The 18,893-nt window shown below is 41.3% G+C and overlaps 1 protein-coding gene across 1 annotated transcript in view; it reads left to right on the forward strand.

The window, feature by feature from the left end:
* Positions 1–429: 429 nt before the first annotated feature.
* LOC138813664 (vomeronasal type-2 receptor 116-like) overlaps positions 430–18,893 on the forward strand; it is a 30,835-nt gene continuing 12,371 nt past the window's right edge. The window contains exons 1-4 of the mRNA XM_070002060.1: positions 430–532; positions 715–896; positions 3,535–3,605; positions 5,656–5,833. Of these exons, the coding sequence (XP_069858161.1) occupies positions 430–532; positions 715–896; positions 3,535–3,605; positions 5,656–5,833 (534 nt within the window). The remainder of the gene's footprint in view (positions 533–714; positions 897–3,534; positions 3,606–5,655; positions 5,834–18,893) is intronic.

Raw genomic sequence — 18,893 nt, forward strand, 5'->3', positions numbered from 1 at the left:
AGCTGTAGCTAAAATGGTAGAGTAGTAGTTTGAGCATTAATTCTCTAAAAAAATTCCCAGGGCCGCAGTACAAGCACTGGAGGAAGGAAAGAAAGAAAGAGAGAGAGAGAGAGAGAAAGGGAGAGAGAGAGAGAGACAGAGACAGAGAAAGAGAAAGAGATAGAGAGAAGGAAGGAAGGAAGGAAAAAAGAAAGGAAGGAAGGAAGGAGATAAACAGGAAAAAGAGAGAGGAATGTAAGCATAAGAAATATGAGAAAGAAAGATAATTCACCAGATAGTATTTTGATATAGAGAGTTACTATTCTTGGTATTGAAAGCAATACGGGCCAACTTTTAAATCAGGGAAAATTAACTGCTTGAGTAGAGGGGAATGAGAGGAAAGAGAAATACTGAAAATAGACTAATAGTGATTCTTACTCCTCACCAGACATGGAGCAGTGTGTGAGGTGTGCAGATAATCAGTTTGCCAACACCGAGAGAAACAACTGCCTCTTGAAAACTGAGAGCCTCCTGGCTTATGAAGACCCTTTGGGCATGGCTATGGCCTGCACACTTTCTGCTGCTCTGCACTCACATCTGTTGTTCTTGGGGTGTTTATCAAGCACCAAGACACCCCCATTGTCAAGGCCAATAACCAGGTCCTCAGCTACATCCTCATCTCCCACATCTGCTGCTTCCTCTGCTCCTTACTCTTCCTTTGTCGTCCCCACACAGCCATCTGCATCCTTCAGCATACCTCATTTGCAGTAGTCTTCACCATGGCTGTCTCCACGGTCTTGGCCAAGACCATCACTGTGGTTCTGGCCTTCACACTAACTGCTCCAGGGAGGAGAATGAGGCAGTGGCTGGTGTCCCTCACCCTTAACCTCCTCATCCCCATCTGCACCCTCATCCATGTGACTCTCTGTGGCCTTTGGTTGGGAATCTTTCCCCATTTGTGGACAGAGATGCACATTCTGAACATGGCCACATCATCATCCTGTGCAACATGGGCTCCCTCACTGCCTTCTATTGTGTCCTGGGATACCTGGGATCCCTTTCCCTAGCCAGCTTCACAGTGGCTTTTTTGGTCAGGAGCCTGCCTGACACCTTCAGTGAGGCCAAGTTCCTGACCTTCAGTATGCTGATGTTCTGCACTGTGTGGCTCACCTTTCTGCTAGTCTACCAAAGCACCAAGGGGAAGGTCATGGTGGCTGTGGGGGTCTTCTCTATATTGGCCTCCAGTAGAGGTCTCCTGGGCTGTATCTTTGCCCCCAAATGCTACATCATCTTGATAAACCCTGAGAGTAATTCTCTGTCCAGGTTTGAGGAGAGATCATGTCCTGGAAGAAGGAAACATTAAGATGAACATAAGTGTTGCTTGGAATGTTTAGCGGCTCTGAGAGCAATCTGTAACAATTTGACAGTCACATCTTAGTTTAATTTGAGGAATTCTTTGAACAAAGAAATTGCTCTTATTCATTCCTCTGGTTATGTTAGAGTCATATCAAATTCCCAACATCATCTCCTAAACTTTTAAACTTGGATATTTTTTGCTTCCTCTAGTGTAATCTGCCCTTTAAGCTATCATTTTTACTTCTGAGTATATTATCTACTGTGCTTCTTCCTTTTTCTTTCCTGTCTCAATTACTCTTTTTAAAAAATTTTTATTATAAAAATACCATACAGAGAGGTTACAATTGCATGTGAAAGGTAATGAGTATATTTCTTATTAAGCCTTGTTGCCTCCTCCTTTGTTTCCCTTTCCCATTCCTTCCCATCTCTCCCCCCAGCACACCCCCCCCACCAAAGTTGTAAAGTTCGTTTTTTGACATAACAACTTGTACATCTCATAGTTGCAATGAGCCAATTACTCTTTTTACCTATGTTATATTTGTGCTTGCATATTTTTATATTGCTAAGTCTACTAGAATATGAACCTTATGTTGATGAACTTTTCCATGCTTTCATTATGGTACCTTGAGTACATTCTCTGACCTAGCTGTGTATTTCAGTTCACATATTTTCTAGTTTGCTATATTCAGAAAATCTCTCATTCTCTCTCTTCCTTCCTTAAGCATTTTAGAGCAGGATGTTAATCTGCTCCAGTTTACCACAGGAGTCTATAAACATATTTTTTTAGGAAAAAAATGCGAATGCTCCAACATAACTAATGATGTCCAAATGAGTAGCTGGAGCAATCGTTTGCTTATAGGTCATTATTTCTTATTGAAAACCAAAGAAACAGAGTGCATAATTGGCCAAGCAGAGCCTTGTTGTCCCAGCCCTAAGAATCCTCAATATTAATGAGTGGAGAAACAGAATCATTTATAAAAAGATAAAAACTCCCCAAAGAAAGGACAAACAGATAGGCTCAGACTCCGTATCTCGCAATATTATTTACCATTTTATGAGTACAAGATAGATTCAGAAAGGTTTCTTAAGAAATGAGATGTGTTGAGAAGCTTGAAGTGGGAATATTGTCAGGCCACCACTGCATTGTACAGTCAGGATTAGTCCAAAGGACAAGGAAGCGCGTGTCTCTGAGTCCAGAGATCTTGATGTAATTTAATGCTGTATCTGTGGGTCAGTGGAGTTACATCACCCATCCATGCATCACAGAGACATACAGTGCTGTCTTTAATTCAGCTGGGCCATTGCTGGAAAGCATATGCACAAAGACAGAAATGTCTAGAAGCCAAACAGATTATTCCATTTCAATAACTCAAAGAAGAGAGTGCTCCCTGTTCTGTATAGGTGCTTATGCAATGCCTGCTATTTTTGGACAAGTAAGTATTCAACACAGGGGCATTGATGAATTTTACCACCATAAAGCTTTAATGAGAACCAAAACAGCCTACTAAACAAGAGAAATGAATGTTAGGCTACCATATCAAATGTCTTCATCAAGCATTATGAAGATTTTGATCAATTGCTCACTAGAGAAATAGGAACTTCAAAGCCAATAAAATTTTGCCCTTTATGGAGTGGAAACTTACCATTTTATGCTATAATAAATGGGGATTTGCACTTACACATTCATCATTCTCCAATGTAAAGGAAGGAAGCATTAAGTCATTTCTAAGGAAAGAGTCTAAGGTAAAGGGGACCTGTTCCTGGATTCTCAGCGAAATAAAATGAATGTTTACCTTGTCAAAGAGGACAACAACTTACTAGAATGATTCTGATCTCATGTCTTTTGGCCATAACCAGCAATCCCAATGCCAGCAGAGCTGTAACAGTTTGTGTTTGAACAGTCACAAGTTACATTAAAATTGCTCACACTTAGCTGAGCACCAATGCCTCAGGCATGTAAACTTAGCTCCTCAGAGAGCTGAGATGTGAGGATCAGGGTTCCAAGCTAGCCTGGGGAGGAACATTCATGAGTTTTTTTTAATCTCCAATGATCCAACAAAAGCCAGAGTATATGAGATTCAAGTGGTAGATCACTCGCTTTACACAGAAACAACACCCAGACCCTGACTTCAAACATCAGAACCAGCATCAAAAAACACAAAAACCCATAAGAACATCAGCTCACTTTTATTTCTTTAGGTGGCCATGATGGAAATTCACTGTGAAGTACAAAAAGATGAAGCATATGAAATTAAAAGAACAACACAGAAGTCAGAGATCATAGCTTGGCAAAAATAGGAATCTCTGAATAATATCACTGATACTGTTATTTTTTGTGGGTTTTGGGACTTGAACTATGGGCCTGGGTGTTGTCCCTGACCTTTTCAGCTCAAGGAGAGTGCCGTACTACTTAAGCCAAAATGCCACTTCTGGTTATTTGGTGGTTGATTGGAGATAAGTGTTTCATGGACTTTCCAGCCTGGGCTGGCTTTGAACTGCAATCCTCAAATCTCAGCCTCTGAGTAGTTAGGCTTATAGGCATGAGCCACTAGCACCCGGCCATTGATGCTGTTTTGGTAACTGAGTTCCAGACCTTTAATATCATTACGCTAGTTCCTTTGCAGTATGCAGAATGAGTTTAGAACAATACATGTGTTGTAGTTTGGGGAAGATGTCAATAGGAAACACAGCCAGTAGTGTGTAGGTAGAAAGAAAAGAAATTGGTTACCCATTCTACAAACTGGATACAACTAATGATGTATAAAACCTGGTGAACTGTGATGGTCAGACTAGTGATGAAATAATTTTTACTGCACTGTCCTACCAACTGACTACCCAAAGCAATTACGCTTTGATTTATGATTAAGAGGTGATATTTCAAGACTCTTCACATATCAAATATATCAGTACTTACTGGGTAGAGCTGCTTCTGCCTTTAGACACAACCAAGGGGTAAAGAACTAAAGATTTTTCAAGCCTGATACTCAAGGAAAGCTCAACCTCTATCCTCAGAAATGAAAGACCAAGAGCTGGCCAGTACCAGCCTCTGTCTCTGAGGATACAAGCATGGAACCCACCCCTGTCCTGGAGACACTCAAGTGAAAGAGGGAAAGGATGGACTCATCATTGACTTCCATATGACCTTGGGAAAATTCATGCTCAGAACTCACAATTAGTCAATTTGTGCATCATATTGGACCAGATCTCTTAGGACACCCAAACAAAAATGGAAGAAGAAGAGAAAAGAGAACAGATACACTAGATTTTGGAGGGATTTCTTTAGCCATACTGGTAAAAGGTAGTTTGTCCTTTCTTCCACTGGTTTATTTCCTGCTTATTTTTTTCAGATCCAGTGTCCAATCACCACTTGATTGGACTAAATTACCCATCATAAAAGTGTTACTGTTTTGCAGTGAGATATGACAAAGTAAACAAGACCCAAGAAACAAAGAACGTCTCCTTAAGTTGTTATATAGTTTCTAGATGACTCTATGTTCTGGACCCCATATATGGTACATAGGCATGCACATCTGAGGGGAACTAGGAAGAGGGCAAAGAAGTGGAAGAACGTGGTATATGATTTTTTGGATGAATTGTTGAAATCGATTGGCCAAAATTTTGTTGAGAAATTTTTCATCGATGTTCATCAAAGAAATGAGTCTAAAGTCCTTTTTTTTTTTTTATTATTGATCCCTGCCTGGTTTGGGGATGAGGGTTATGATGGCTTCATAGAAAGAGTTTGGTAGTGAGCTTTCTCTTTCAATTTCATTGAAGATTTGGATGCGTATTGCTGTAAGCTCTGCTTTGAAGGCCTTGTAGTATTCTACTATAAAACCATCTGGTCCTGGACTTTTCTTAGATAGGAGGTTTCTCATTGCTGCTTCTATATCAATGCTTGATATGGGCCTGTTAAGATGGTTTAAAGCTACCAGCACAACTATGTTTATTGCAGCATTATTTACCATAGGTAAGATATGGAACCAACCCAGATGCCCCTCAGTAGATGAATGGATGAAGAAAATGTGGTATATATACACAATGGAATTCTATGCCTCCATCAGAAAGAATGACATTGCCCCATTTGTTAGGAAATGGAAAGACTTGGAAAAAATTATATTAAGTGAAGTAAGCCAAGCCCAAAGAAACATAGGCCCCATGGTTTTCCTTATTTGCAATAACTAGTGTATAAGACAAGCAGAAAAGGTCAGATAAGTTGATGTTAGGTGAAATGAACCCCAAGGTAAGTATTCAAATGTTTTTTTTTCTTTCATACGATTGTTTCTAACATATTTATAAGATGTTTTTCTTGTTGCTTTATAGGTTCCTCTCCCATGATATAACCCCTGCTTTCACTGTATTTGATGTTGGTAAAATTTGTGGAGGGGAACGAAAAAAAACAAGTCATTTAGATAGGGATACAGATGGACCATTGCAAGTCGTTATGTCGAAAAATGAACTTTATAACTTTGGCAGGGTTGGAGGGCAGAGATTTGGGGAGGTAGGGGAAGATGGAAGGGATGGGAAGGGGAAACAAAGGAGGAGGCAACAATGCTTGATAAGAAATGTACTCTTTATCTTGCCCATGTAATTGTAACTCTTCTGTACAGTATTTTCACAATAAAAAAAAGTTGAAGAAAATGGGTGAAAAAATACAGCAGAGGGTTCCATCAGTGGCACTGGTCATTGATGAAAGTGAACGAAGCAACTCAAGGGTGATGATGGGAGGGAGGGAATGAGAGAGAAAGAGGAAACAGCTGATACTGAGCAAAAGGAAAGAAATATACATATCACCCCATTTGGAAGAAACAACTTTATTGTTAAAGTCTGAATTGTTCATAAGATTTGTAGATCAAGACAATGATAAGATGCATTGTGAAGGATAAAATGTGTTAGTGAATTTAGCTAAGTATCACTATTCCACAAAACTGTCAAATTTATGTAATTAATCTAAATAAAGAAAAAGTGTTACTGTTTTAAAATACTGACTAAAACCTTGAGTAATATGTATTAAATTTTCACATTTTCATGTAAATCTATTATTAAATTCATTATTAATTTCAATATTATCCATGTAATTTTGTTCAAGTCAGATACCAATGGCTCCCTTAGAAGGCTTGGATCTGAGGATCACAGTTCAAAACTAGCCTGGACAGAAGAGTCTATGAGACTCCATCTTTAACGACCAAGTTAAAATGTGTGACTGGACATATTTCTCAAATGGTAAAATGCCACTTGTGAATAAGAAAGTCAAGAAAGGGAGCTTGGAGCCCTGAATTCTAGGGTTGGTACACACACACACACACACAAACACACACACACACACACACACACACACACACACACACACACACACACACACACACACACACACATACAATTTTTTCCATAAATTGAATTTTAATTCCCTTTTCTTCCCTCTACCCAACTCTGAGAATAGTCAATTCTGTATTTAATTTTTTTTTAAAGCAAGTGATATGTTTTCTTCGGATGGTCTGTGTATGCCACTGTGGGTAATACCAATGATGCCAAAGGCACAAAACATACCAGGAAATAAAAAAGGGTGGGGGAGAGAAGAAATAACCAATATATTAAAGCCACATAATCTTTCATTAAAAACCAACCCAATCTGCTTGAGCAAAAGAAAAAAAAAGAAAAGAGAAGCCCACCAGTGGCATGTGTAGCACCCCAACATGGAGATGGGCTGGAATAGCATGAATAGGCTATGGATACTGCCCATGCCCTCTGGGCCTTCTGCTCAGGATCTTCCACTTGTTGTTGCTGCTGAAACCACGCCCAGACAAGGGCAAGGTCCTGTGGTATTCCAGAGCCAGGTGCAGTTGCTCACTTGGTGGCCCATGTCTCCTTCCTGATGATGATCACTGCTCCATGCCCCAGGCTATGGTGGGAGAATCCTACGCCTCCCAGAGCAGGATCTTGATCCTCATCTTCCACAAGAGGCGCCAAATCATGCACAGGGGCTGGGCAGCTCGGACATGATGGTTGTCATGTCAGGGGACGGCCTGATGCACGTGGTGAGGCCTGCTCCCTAGGTTGGTTGGCCTGTATGGTGGATGTGGAAACTTCCAGAGACAGAAGTTGTACTTCAAGTATAACAGGTGGTGAATGGCTTACATACTAACCAGAATTGAATACTGCGATCTGGAAATTCTTGGCAGCCAAAGGGATAGGAGGTAGAAATTCTCTAATTGGCTTTGAGAACATACAAAAGTAAGAATATTGGCTTGAGTTTTATGGTTTTCTTATTTTTTTCACTTATTTTCTTCACTTATACTAACCCATTCAAATTCATATTTGCCTTCTTTTTCTCCCCAATATTCCTTTGGTAAAATAATCATGGAATGTGTGTTAAGATTTTCTATTCTCTTTTAGATATGGTTCAGATAGATAATATACAATTTGCTCTACATATATATTTTTACCATTGTGATTACCCATAAGGGACAAAGAAAAATAATAGCACCTATTTTAAAATTGGGCTGGGAAGGTGGTTCAGTGGTAGAGTGCTTGCCTTACATGCATGAGGCCCTGGGTTCAATTCCTCAGCACCACATAAGCAGAAAAAGCTGGAAGTGGTGCTGTGGCTGAAGTGGTAGAATGCTATCCTTGTCCTGAATTGCTGAGGGACAGCACCCAGGCCCTGAGTTCAGGCCCATGACCAGCAAAAAATAAAATAAAATAAAATACTGCCTTTGATTAGATATTTTCTTCAATGTAAAATCTAATTTATTTTCCTCTGGTCTTTTTTTTTTTCTGTCATGGGGCTTCAACTCTGGGCCTAGGTGCTGTCCCTAAGCTCTTCAGCTCAAGGCAAGCATTTGACAACTTAAGCCACAGGGCCACTTTGGGTTTTCTGAGTGGTTTATTGGAGATAAGATTCTCCTGAGTTTCTTGCCCAGGCTGGCTTTGAACCTACATCCTCAGATCTCAGCCTCTTGAGCACCTGGGATTACGGCTTGAGCCACTGCTGGAGCTACCCGTTTCAAGCTATTGCTCAATTCTTTACATGCTAAAAAGCCGATGTATGACTGTTTCTACCTAAAAGTTGTTTTCCTTCAAATATAACCTGATGAGTGTTAGAAGAGTGAAATGTAAAGTGATGCAATTTGAAAACAGCAAAAGAAATGGTCTGATATCCCTTGTTTGTTAAGGTTGGAATCAGTGCAATGTCAGTCTACATGTGATTCTCCTGTTCTCCCTACTTTAAAATAAAATGTAAAATATCAATTTACAACCAGTTTGTCTAAGGGTAATTACTTTATATTTTTAAAATGTCATTTTGAGATCAAATGTTTGAAAGAGTTAATTTAAAAATCAATTTTTAAAAATTCATTAAGAAAACCAGGTGCTGTTGATTCCGCCTGTTATCCTAGCTACTCAGGATGCTGAGACCTGAGGATCAGGGTTCAAAGCCAGCCCAGGCAGGAGAGTCCATGAGACTTTTCTCTCTAATAAACCACAAGAAAAGGAAAAGTGGTGCTGCAGCTGAAGTGGTTGAGCACACTCCTTGAGATGAAGAGCTGAGGGACAGTACCCAAGCCCTGATTTCAAGCCCCATGTCTGACAAAAAAAACAAACAATCTCTGTAAGGAAATAATGAAATGTAAAGGAAGAGGGAAATTAGTAAATAAAAGCCTTGAGAATGGGAATTGAGGAAACAAGTTGGTTTTATTTGGATAAAAAATGATTTGAGAAGCAAAAATTGTCTTCACTCTTTCTAACCACAAAATGTTCAAGTAGAACATGGTCTGAGTAGGTCTTGAGTTTCATAAAATAGAGCTCCTTATAAAATAATTGGTATTAAACAATTTGGTAGATTACTAATAAAATTAATAATAACATATGCAGGTGAGGATATGGCCAAAAGAAATTGTAACACCATTGGTAATGTAATATGAAAAAAGATATAATATATGCACACTACCCACACACACTAGTATGGGTGCTTGTTATGTCTATGTTTACATATGACAAGTTTTTATCATGACACTACTTAGAAGTTGAATTCCTGATCCAGGATCTGTTCCAATCAACCCATGAATAGAAAAAGGAAATTAAGTTACACAGACACAATGGAGTCTTGAGCATGTAATTTTATATTTGAGTCAGAAATATGGGAGGAAGTGGATATCATTGTTCAGTAAATCACCCTGATAAATTCAGCAGTGAAATATACTGGACACTGTGTGAAAAATTAAGTATACAACCAGTGGGTAGAGAAGGGAGGGAAAAACTGGGTAACATTGTAAAAACAGAAATGTTCTCATTCCCGGACTTACATAAAGATAACTCATCTGCCCATCACCTTCACAATACAGACAGACAGACAGACAGATACATGTATTATCACCCAACACAGATACCCTAGATTTCTCTCATTTTTGAAATGTAGGGACAAGGTTTAGAGTAATAGAGTAGTTATCAATGATAATGAAGTAGATATTTTAAGGATTGCAAGAAAGGAAATATGACACATGGTTCAGGCAGATAAAGCAAACTGCCCCCACACAGGAAACGGAAGCCCATGGGGAAGACAGAGGAAAACAAAAAAGAGGAAAAGAGAAAGAGAGAAAAGGGGACTTCTGTTGAGCCAGGACCACAGCAGATGCGGAAGTGACCTCAGAACCTGGAGAACCTCTCAATTGCAGAGGGAGTTGGGACCAGTATAGTTCAGGAAGTGACCTCAGCAGATGAAGAAGTGACCTAAGAGTGTGGGGTCCTTTGCTGACTCAGTCACTTGATTGACAGGTGACTACTGGTTTCAGGTAGGTGAAGAGGAAGTCCAGAGGAGCTGTTCTCTTGGGCAGATTTAACAGAAATAGAGTAATAGATGAGGAGAACAGGGTAAAAGTTTGTCTTCTGAGCCAGGCTCGGGAGGCTCATACCTGTAATCCTGGGTACAGGCAGCAACAAAGATTTCTACCTCAGAAGCCAAGTCAGGCTTGGCCCCAGCTCTGGCCCTCTTGCAAGGTCTTGCTGGCTACTAACACCAAATAGCATGTGCATCCTTACTTTTCCAACTTACTTTTGCCAAGTCCTTCCTTATAAACATATGGAGTCAAATCACAGAACCAGCCACCATGGTGAAGTCTGTGGGGAGCGGGAACCTTTGCTGTGACCTTGGTTTCACTTCTATTATGAGGAACAAATAGAGGAGACAGGTAGGGAGACATGGACAGAGCAGGGACCACATTCCTGTCCAAGTAGGATACAATAATTCCCCCAGCACCTGGAACATGAAGTAGACACACAGCAGAACAAGACCCATCCATATACCCACAGCTTCCAGGATCCTTACTGGATAGGCCTGCTAGGTTCCCAGAAAGTCATAGATCATAGAACATCCCTGTCTAGCAGTGGATACCCACAGTTTATTTACAGATGCATTCTGCTGGTCAAAGGCATTTAAGCACTGAAGAAGTTCAAGTTTCAGAACACGAAGAAGTCTAATTGAATGTGTGCCCTGACCTTGAAGTATTGAACTCTATTGGTTGAATTCACTGAGACTGTTGGTAATACCTGCAGGAGTAAATAATTTCATTGACCTCTTCTGGATGCTTCTGCATATGGAGTTGGTATGGAAACTTGAATGGGTCATTTACTAAGCTTCTGTGGCTCTCTTGGCCCTGGGTTTGTGAGTCTGCCCATCCACATCGTTGATCGTGTTCCAATAACTCTGATGGTGCCTTTGCAGGCCATGGTAATCTATGCTCTTTGACCTTCACCTGGCATCCTTTGGTGTTATCTATTCCCATCATCTCTAATGGCTTTCCTATGGGACTTTAAGTTGTGGGATTACTTTCTTTTCAACTTTTTGCTTTCACACAATTTTGTGAACAACTCAACAAGAAAAGAATCCATCCCTGGAGTTTCATTATCTACAGCCATAAATTAAATCACAGTCCTGAGGGTGTGGAAAAGAAGACGGTACACATGTTTTTCAACTTGTGTTTTGATCTTGAAGCCAGACCCCAGATGCTGAGCTAGAGGGCAGAAAGGGCTCTATATTCCTCTATGACAGTGGAGGAGGCCTATGGTGCATCCCAGTGACCATCCAGATAACAATAAGCCACAAACTGAAGATTCATTTAGACACCCATCTGACACTGCAGGCTCAGTCTGCATCCAGAATCACAGCTCCAGGCCAAAGCAGCAGCAATATTCCCTGTGGCTCTGATGCTGCTTCTCCCTGAGCTTCTGCTCGTGATATGTTCCTCTGAAGATGACCAACACATTTGCACAGAGAAATCCGTGGCACACAGCAGGGGAGATGTGGTGATTGCAGGGTTTTTCCCCTTTTATTCTTGGGAATTGGTTCAGAATATTAATGACCCTGCCTTGCAGCAACAGAGCATTCAGTAAGTTATTTCTTGGGTTTTCTTAAAATTTGCATTTTTGTTTGGTTATTTACAACTTTGGTGAGGTGAGTGGTGGGGGAACGGGGGTTTTAGGGGGGACTGGGGTTGGCATGTGGAGAGTGGAAGGGATAGTATGGGGAAACAAAGGAGGAGGCAACAATGCTTGATAAGAAATGTACTCACTATCTTGCCCATGTAATTGTAAGTCCTCTGTCCAGTATTTTCACACACAAAAAAAAAAGCAGTTGGGGGGAGTTTGGATGCATCCACTAATGTTCTCTGGATCTTCTACATCGTCCTCACCTCAACAGCTCTACTTTATTTCAGATTTTCCTGATGAATATTTTTCAGCCTCCCAAGGGGTAGAGAGGTCTCAGTCTGTCTTCCATTCCACTCCCATTTCCCAGGGCTGTCCCAACAACCCCACCATCATTGTTACTCCTCCAGCCTGAACTGTCCTGGTTCAGGGTCATTTGGGTGACCGACAGTCCATACTAACACGCCAAAGCACAATGTCTCTGTTCATAGGTCAAAGGCCAGGGAATCTTCAATCAATTCTGTCCTTATACTTTTTGGACCTCCTTCAAGGCAACATTTCTTAGGCTAGACATGCAGTTTTTGCTTCTGGGGTTATTTCATGTCAACAAAGTTCTGGGAATGGGGAGCTGCTGGTCAGATCAGGAATAAGAGATCCGTGACAGGTTTGATTTTTTCCCCTTATCTATGTAAATGAACCCCTGGCCTGCTGTCCATGTGTGAGTGTGTCTACTATGTCATTTCCAGAAGCTCTGGTTGTGTTCCTTGTTCTCTGACACCTACCCAGGCTTATCTATTTTCCCCCTTCTCAAAAATTCCCAGAATATATTTGAATGTTTTTTTCATACGCATTGTTTTTTTGTTGTTATGGGGTCTTGAACTGTAGGTCCTGGTGCTGTCTCTGAGCTCTTTAGCTCAAAGCTATGTCTCTACCACTTCAGGCACAGCACCACTTCCAGTTTTCTAGTGGTTTATTTGAGTTAAGAGTCTCACTGACCTTTCTGCCCAGGCTGCCTTTGAACTTCCATCCTCAGATCACAGCCTCCTTAGTAACTAGGATTACAAGCATGAGCTACTGGCACCTGGCTTTTTCATGTGTTTTATGTACTCTTTGATTCATGTGTTTGACCCAGGTGAGCTCACTACTTTCAGATCTACAGAATTCTCTGTGAACTAGGAAGACACAGATGAATCTTCTCAACAACTTTTGTGGAGACACCCTGTATGGGCTTTATTCAGGACAGGAATACTTTATTCCATGAGAGATTTGTGAGGGATATTGAAGCCAGCTGAATATGGTGTGGAAGTGAGTGAGCCAGATAGGGCTTATGTGTAAACCCAGCATTAGAAATGTACCCCCATGGGAGACAGGAGATGTCAGAGCTATCTTCTGCTCTGTCCATTCTCTAATTGAGCTCTGTGTGTGTGTGTGTGTGTGTGTTTGTGTGTGTGTGTGTGTGTGTGTGTGTGTTTTCACACATGCTCTTGTACACAGGAGTGAACTCAAGTCCTGATAGCTGTCCCTTAGCATTATTTTCTCTCATGACTGGTACTCTACCCCTTGATCCACAGCTCTGCTACCAGTTTCTGTGTGTTTAATTGTACACAAGAGTCTCACAGACATTCCTGCCCAAAGTGACTACAAAACATAATTCTCTGATCTCAGCCTCCTTAGAAGCCATAATTAAAGGCCTGAGCCACCAGTTCCCAATTAATGTTTAGTATTACTGACATTCTAGCTGTCAAACCTCTGAGTTACATTGTACAAGAGGACATCAAAAACAAGCATGAGAACAGAGATTCTGTCTATGAGAATTTCTCCAAACTGATTATATTGAATCCTAGGAGAACTCATTGTTCTGGAACATTTTTGATTCATATTGGACATGTGATACCATCTGGCCTTTGAAATGTCTCAGAATTAGACCAGTCTGCCTGGTCTGGCTTTGAGCCTGTCTTTCCAGAAATTCCAGGCAGGCTTCAGGGTTCCTGAGTCTGTAGCAACTTTCACAATGTCACCACTAGAGGGAGCAAAGGCCCTGAGGAAAGTCAGCTGTGAGGTGATAAACCACTTCAGTAGCAGAGAAAACCAAAGGCAAGTTGGGTGACAAATACTCTGTGGTTCTAAAAACCTCAAGAGAACCCCACTGAGTCAAGGGTCCCAGCATCCTCCTCTTGGAGCATGGGGGTACCCATATGCCTTAGGGAATAGCCATCTGAGGAGATTCTGTATTGCAGTGGCAAAATCTTTGTTCTGGAACAGGCCTTAGTCACAGCTGTGGCAACCAGAACTCTATTACACCTGGAATACCAACCAGCAGTGTCACTAAAATAGGAGAAGTTTCCCTCTAAAAGTAGGCACTCTTCACTTAGGGTTCTTGACTTTGATCTCAGAATAAGAAATTCTATGCAAGTCACAATGGTAAGAAAATGTGGCAGAGTTTTACAAACAAGCAAGCAAGTAAACAAAGAGGAAACAGAAATTCAAAGATACACTCTAACAGAGTAGAGATACACAGCTCTTGGCCTGCCAAAGGTATTTATATGGTAAAGGTTGGAGGTCTCACGTCAAAGTTATGCAAACAAAGGTGTCTCATCTTTGTTCTAATCACTCCTGTTGTTATACTTTATGAGTTTCTGTAAGTTTTGGACATTCTTTCCGCAAAGAAGGAATCCTGCCCTAAAATAGATGATTACCCTTGATCTGAAGAAGGCATGTTTTGTCTATATTTTGGCTAAAAGGTTGCTGATGTTTTGGGAGATCATTTTTTGGAAAAGGCATACATGCTGCCAGACAACTGTTAATTCCTATGATGAGAAATGCATTCTCAGTAAGACATGCATCCTGTTGTCTCTCTTTGAAGCAAAGATAGTGCCTCTGTTTTTCTAAATCATGTTTCTGAGTTGCCTTCACCACGACTCATTTTCCTCAATTTATCCAGCTTCATTTTCTGCTCAATGACTTTGGTCCCTTAGTGTAAGGTATTAAGGATGAATGAATAGCTCTCTATGTGCTGTGAGCTTATTATTCCTCATTTTCTCCTAATTTTTACTACTACATTTTCCAGTAAATTACTTTGTTCCCTTAATATTAAGAGAAGTAGATGGATAAGCTTCAAGCTTGAGTTTTTGAATTCCTGGCAAGCCTGATTCCTGGCAAGCATTAACCAGGCCTCATTTTCCCTAGTCTACTCTGCCTCATTATGACATCCTCAGTCTTTTGCAATCAAGACCAGGACAGTGCTGGGTGAGCACTAAGATCCACCAGTTTGTATGTGGTAGAGGTGCACTCACATGCCAATAAGGCTAGAATCATACAGAATTAGAGATAGCTAGAATAGAATTCAGATTGTCTGGTGGCAGTTGACTTTCCCAGGTACTGAGGTGATTATAGAGCTCTGCCAGAGGCTGGCCTGGCTATGGGGTCATGACAAGGTTTTAGTGCTATCACCTGGCCCACACTAAGCTGTGGGACAATATCACCATCTTACTTCCCTGTCCAACCTATGACAAGGGGGATGGAGAATTATGCTGAGCCAGAGCAGCATGGTAAGATTTGTAAAGAAAGCCACAAGCTGGGCACCGGTGGCTAATGCCTGAAATCCTAGCTGCTTAGGAGGCTGAGATCTGAGGATCAGGGTTCAAACAGTGCCTCTAGTTTATTCTGGATTATTGATTCAACCATGACATGCTTGACACAGGGTTCTAAAAGAAAACCCTGACGCACTCTTATTCCCTGTTCACTAGGAGGTTTTATCCCATACCTGGGGTTGCAGCAGTTTCTTCCTTCTCTGTCCTAAACCAGTTCCAGAGGCACAATCTAAAGGTCTGGACCCAAAAGTAGAGATTATAAGCACTTCCCCAGCACTACTCTCTGTATATGGGGATGATGCTGAGATTTAACATTAATTCTCTTCCTCCCTGCAATGTCAGAGGGTTTCTGTCCATACTGAGGTATTAATGCTGATGATAGGAAGGGGAGACAGCTTTTTCCAACTTTTCTCACACACCCTTCTCTGTTGTTTTGTTCTACTTGAGAAGTATCCTCTGGTCCACACCCATGACTCTAATCTGTTCTTTTTACGGTAAGGCAATCTTCATGTTCTATCTTCCTTGGCTGCCATCTTGCTCTGCTTCTGTGGAATCCCCTTGAATGATGACATTCTCTGAGTCAGCTTAGTGTGCCTCAACCCACATAACATGAATTGTATTTCTTTGTTTTCTTTAGCTTCCTCACAAGGCAAGATGTACTTCTTTGCAGAAGGGTGCCCCACCAGCAAAAGTCTGGCAAGGGAGCACAGACAGAAGCCAGCCTGTTTCCCTATTTACTCTTAACACAGCAAACCCTGCCTCTCTGCTCATATAGGGTGAACTCAAGTGGACAGTCTGCTCCCAATTTGAATTGTATTTCTTAAGATTTTCTTCATGTGCACAGCTAATTCAAGGTATTCAATGACCTGGGATGGAGCTGGGCATGTTCCCATGTCCCAGACAGCAGTGTTTTTCACATATCTATACATTTCAGAGAGGAAAAACCTGCTTGCTCATCCCACCCCTATCTTTGCAATGTCAGAAGACTAGTCATCTCATGTATACTGATCAATTCCTGTTCAGGAGCTGTCCCAATTCTAAGTGAAGTGAGGAGGCCAGGTCTGGCTGGCACCATATTGGCTACATGGTGAATGGTAGGGTTGGCATCTTGTCTTCATGTGGGGAGTGGGGGGGGGGAGAGGGAATGGAAAACCCCTCCCCCATCACCTGCCTCCCTGGTAATGGGAATGCCTGGACCCTAGTGGCAGGGGCAGGCACTTGGCTAATAGGTTACTCAATCTGTCAGTCCAGTGCCTGGGACTGGGAATTTCCTGAGAACCTGCCCTGTGTGTCGACCTATTTAGGCCCAGACCAGCCTAGCCACCAGGACTCCATGCAATGTATCTCCATGACCGTGTCCTGTGTCCTGTCTCCTGGCTTGTCTCCAGTCATCATGGAGAACCTATTCAGCTCTCCATTGGAGCTGAATTGGCTTGTTGGTATTGTTTTTGTTGTTTCGTTCCTCTTTAGCATGATTCTTAGCTGTAGCTGAATTGGCTTGTTGGTATTGTTTTTGTTATTCCTTTCTTCTTTAGCAAGATTCTTAGCTGTGTTAGGTGTATTTGCATGTTGCAGGCCTTTGTAACAACTGGTGGCCTGCAGCCTGTTAACTGTACAATAATTCTATATAAATATAAATATTCTATATTTTAAAATGTGGCTTCTGGGATGATTTACCTTACAATATATGGTGCCCAATGTGGGGCCCCAGTGCCAAGTAGGGCATCTGGCGTTCCTTGAAGCAACTGGCGGATGGTCTCTGTGGGCTGGCTACTGTGGGAAGGAAACTGCTACAGAGGAGGCAAGCCCCATGGGAACTTCAATTACTCTGACAGCCAGCTCTTCCATGCCAGACTTGCCATCCAAACATCTTTTTGGAGTCACTTAGAAATCCTTCAGATGTTAGTCTCTGTTTCTCTGTCCTGTACTCTCTTCTATATTGTGTTTATATGTTTTTCTGAAACCTGGGGGCCAGTCCATTTGGAAATTAAAGAGTCTAGAGGAGCAGACATGCTAGTGCCCAGTACCCCACCCTTCTTCCTCTCGATTGACTGATCTGAGAGGTTCTGGTGGTGCTGAGTCGGAGTGGCTCACTCGGCAGATGCTGGTACTGTGGAGAGTTTTGTAGCTTGTGTGACTCTCATACAGTAGGGAGTTCTGGATACAGTTGTGTTGGGGGGGTCCCACTCATGGTGGGAGAAGACCCAGCTCAGCTGGCTTTTTCTGTGTTTGTCTTGGTCTTGTGTCTTTTGCTGTGTTTGGTGTTCTGTCTTTATGGGGGAAATTGAAGCCTGCTATGTGCTGTACCCAATTCTGCAAGTAGAGAGGAGGGATTTTGCAGGCAGCTGACAGCCGGTTCAAACAACTAGTTAAGATTAGCAGTTTAAATTTAGTGTTCCAGGATAAAATTGGCAAAAACCAAAAAAAGTCAGACAGCCTGGTGGGCTGAGAGATTAGCCTCAGGCAACCTCTCCCTTCTTCCAATTGATGGTATTCAAAATGTCAGTTGATGTGTAAACTGCTCTAGACAATTGGGACAAAACTAAAGTCAAGTAACTGGGTGGGTCAATTTGGCACTAGAGAATCCCCACCCAGCATTCTTCAATAAAAATTGTTGATATGCTAATATGCTTTGGTATAACAAGCTAGCCCTGAACAAATGTAGACCAGAAAAGTAATTTGTTAAATATTTTGTCTTAAATCTTGATTGTGGAGAGTAAGATTTGCAAAAAAGATCTCTTGCCACTAAAATTCAGGAAAATGTATGGCTGATATTTATTTTGCACACTTTAAGATTTTTATGCACAAAAGTGTATGTATGAACTTGTTAAGATAAAAATTTGTTATCATGATGTTAAAAAATGTATAGGTTAAGTTTAAACTGCAAGAAACGTCAGCAGATTTAGACATTACCAAAAGTGTGAAAGGGTTATTGCATTTGTTTTAAAGAACTTTAATTAAAAGATTTTGTAAGGATTCTTTAATTTGGAAACCTAAATCTGATGTTTTGATTCATGAAGCTGTTTGCATTGTAATCAAGTTATCTGGCTTAGCAAAACACATTGGAAACTTGAGATTATTTCCCACCACTGCTAAAATTTGGGGGTGAGTGTTAGAATTTGGATGCAAAGTTTTGTTTACCACTGTTAAAAGACATTGCTTCTGTGTGTCTAAACTGTTTGGTTTCTCAGTCAGAGATTAAAAGGGACAGGGAAATTTAGGATAAGCCTGTGTGCTTATCTTTAAAGGTAAGGAGTGCTCTGGAAAAGGGGCAGATCAGCCACTCCATGCATGGTGGGCCAGGCCCTGGGGAAGTTCACGCATGGTGGAAGAGGCACAAAGGCAGTTCTAACTTACAAAATCAGATTGGGTGAATGCCCATTCTGTAGGATGGGGCAATAGGACCATCTTCATCCTTTCTTTTTTTCCATGCAGATGTACACTGGAAACCTGATGGTAAAAATTGGTGGTGTAATATTTTTAAAACTGACCCTGAGGATGTATTGAAATTGAAAAAGTTTTAAAGAAAAGTTTACAAGAGTTTATTTATGTGAT

The sequence above is a fragment of the Dipodomys merriami genome, unplaced genomic scaffold (assembly GCF_024711535.1).
Source record: "Dipodomys merriami isolate MVZ:Mamm:240054 unplaced genomic scaffold, mDipMer1.0.p SCAF_6, whole genome shotgun sequence".
NCBI classification, from domain to species: domain Eukaryota; kingdom Metazoa; phylum Chordata; class Mammalia; order Rodentia; family Heteromyidae; genus Dipodomys; species Dipodomys merriami.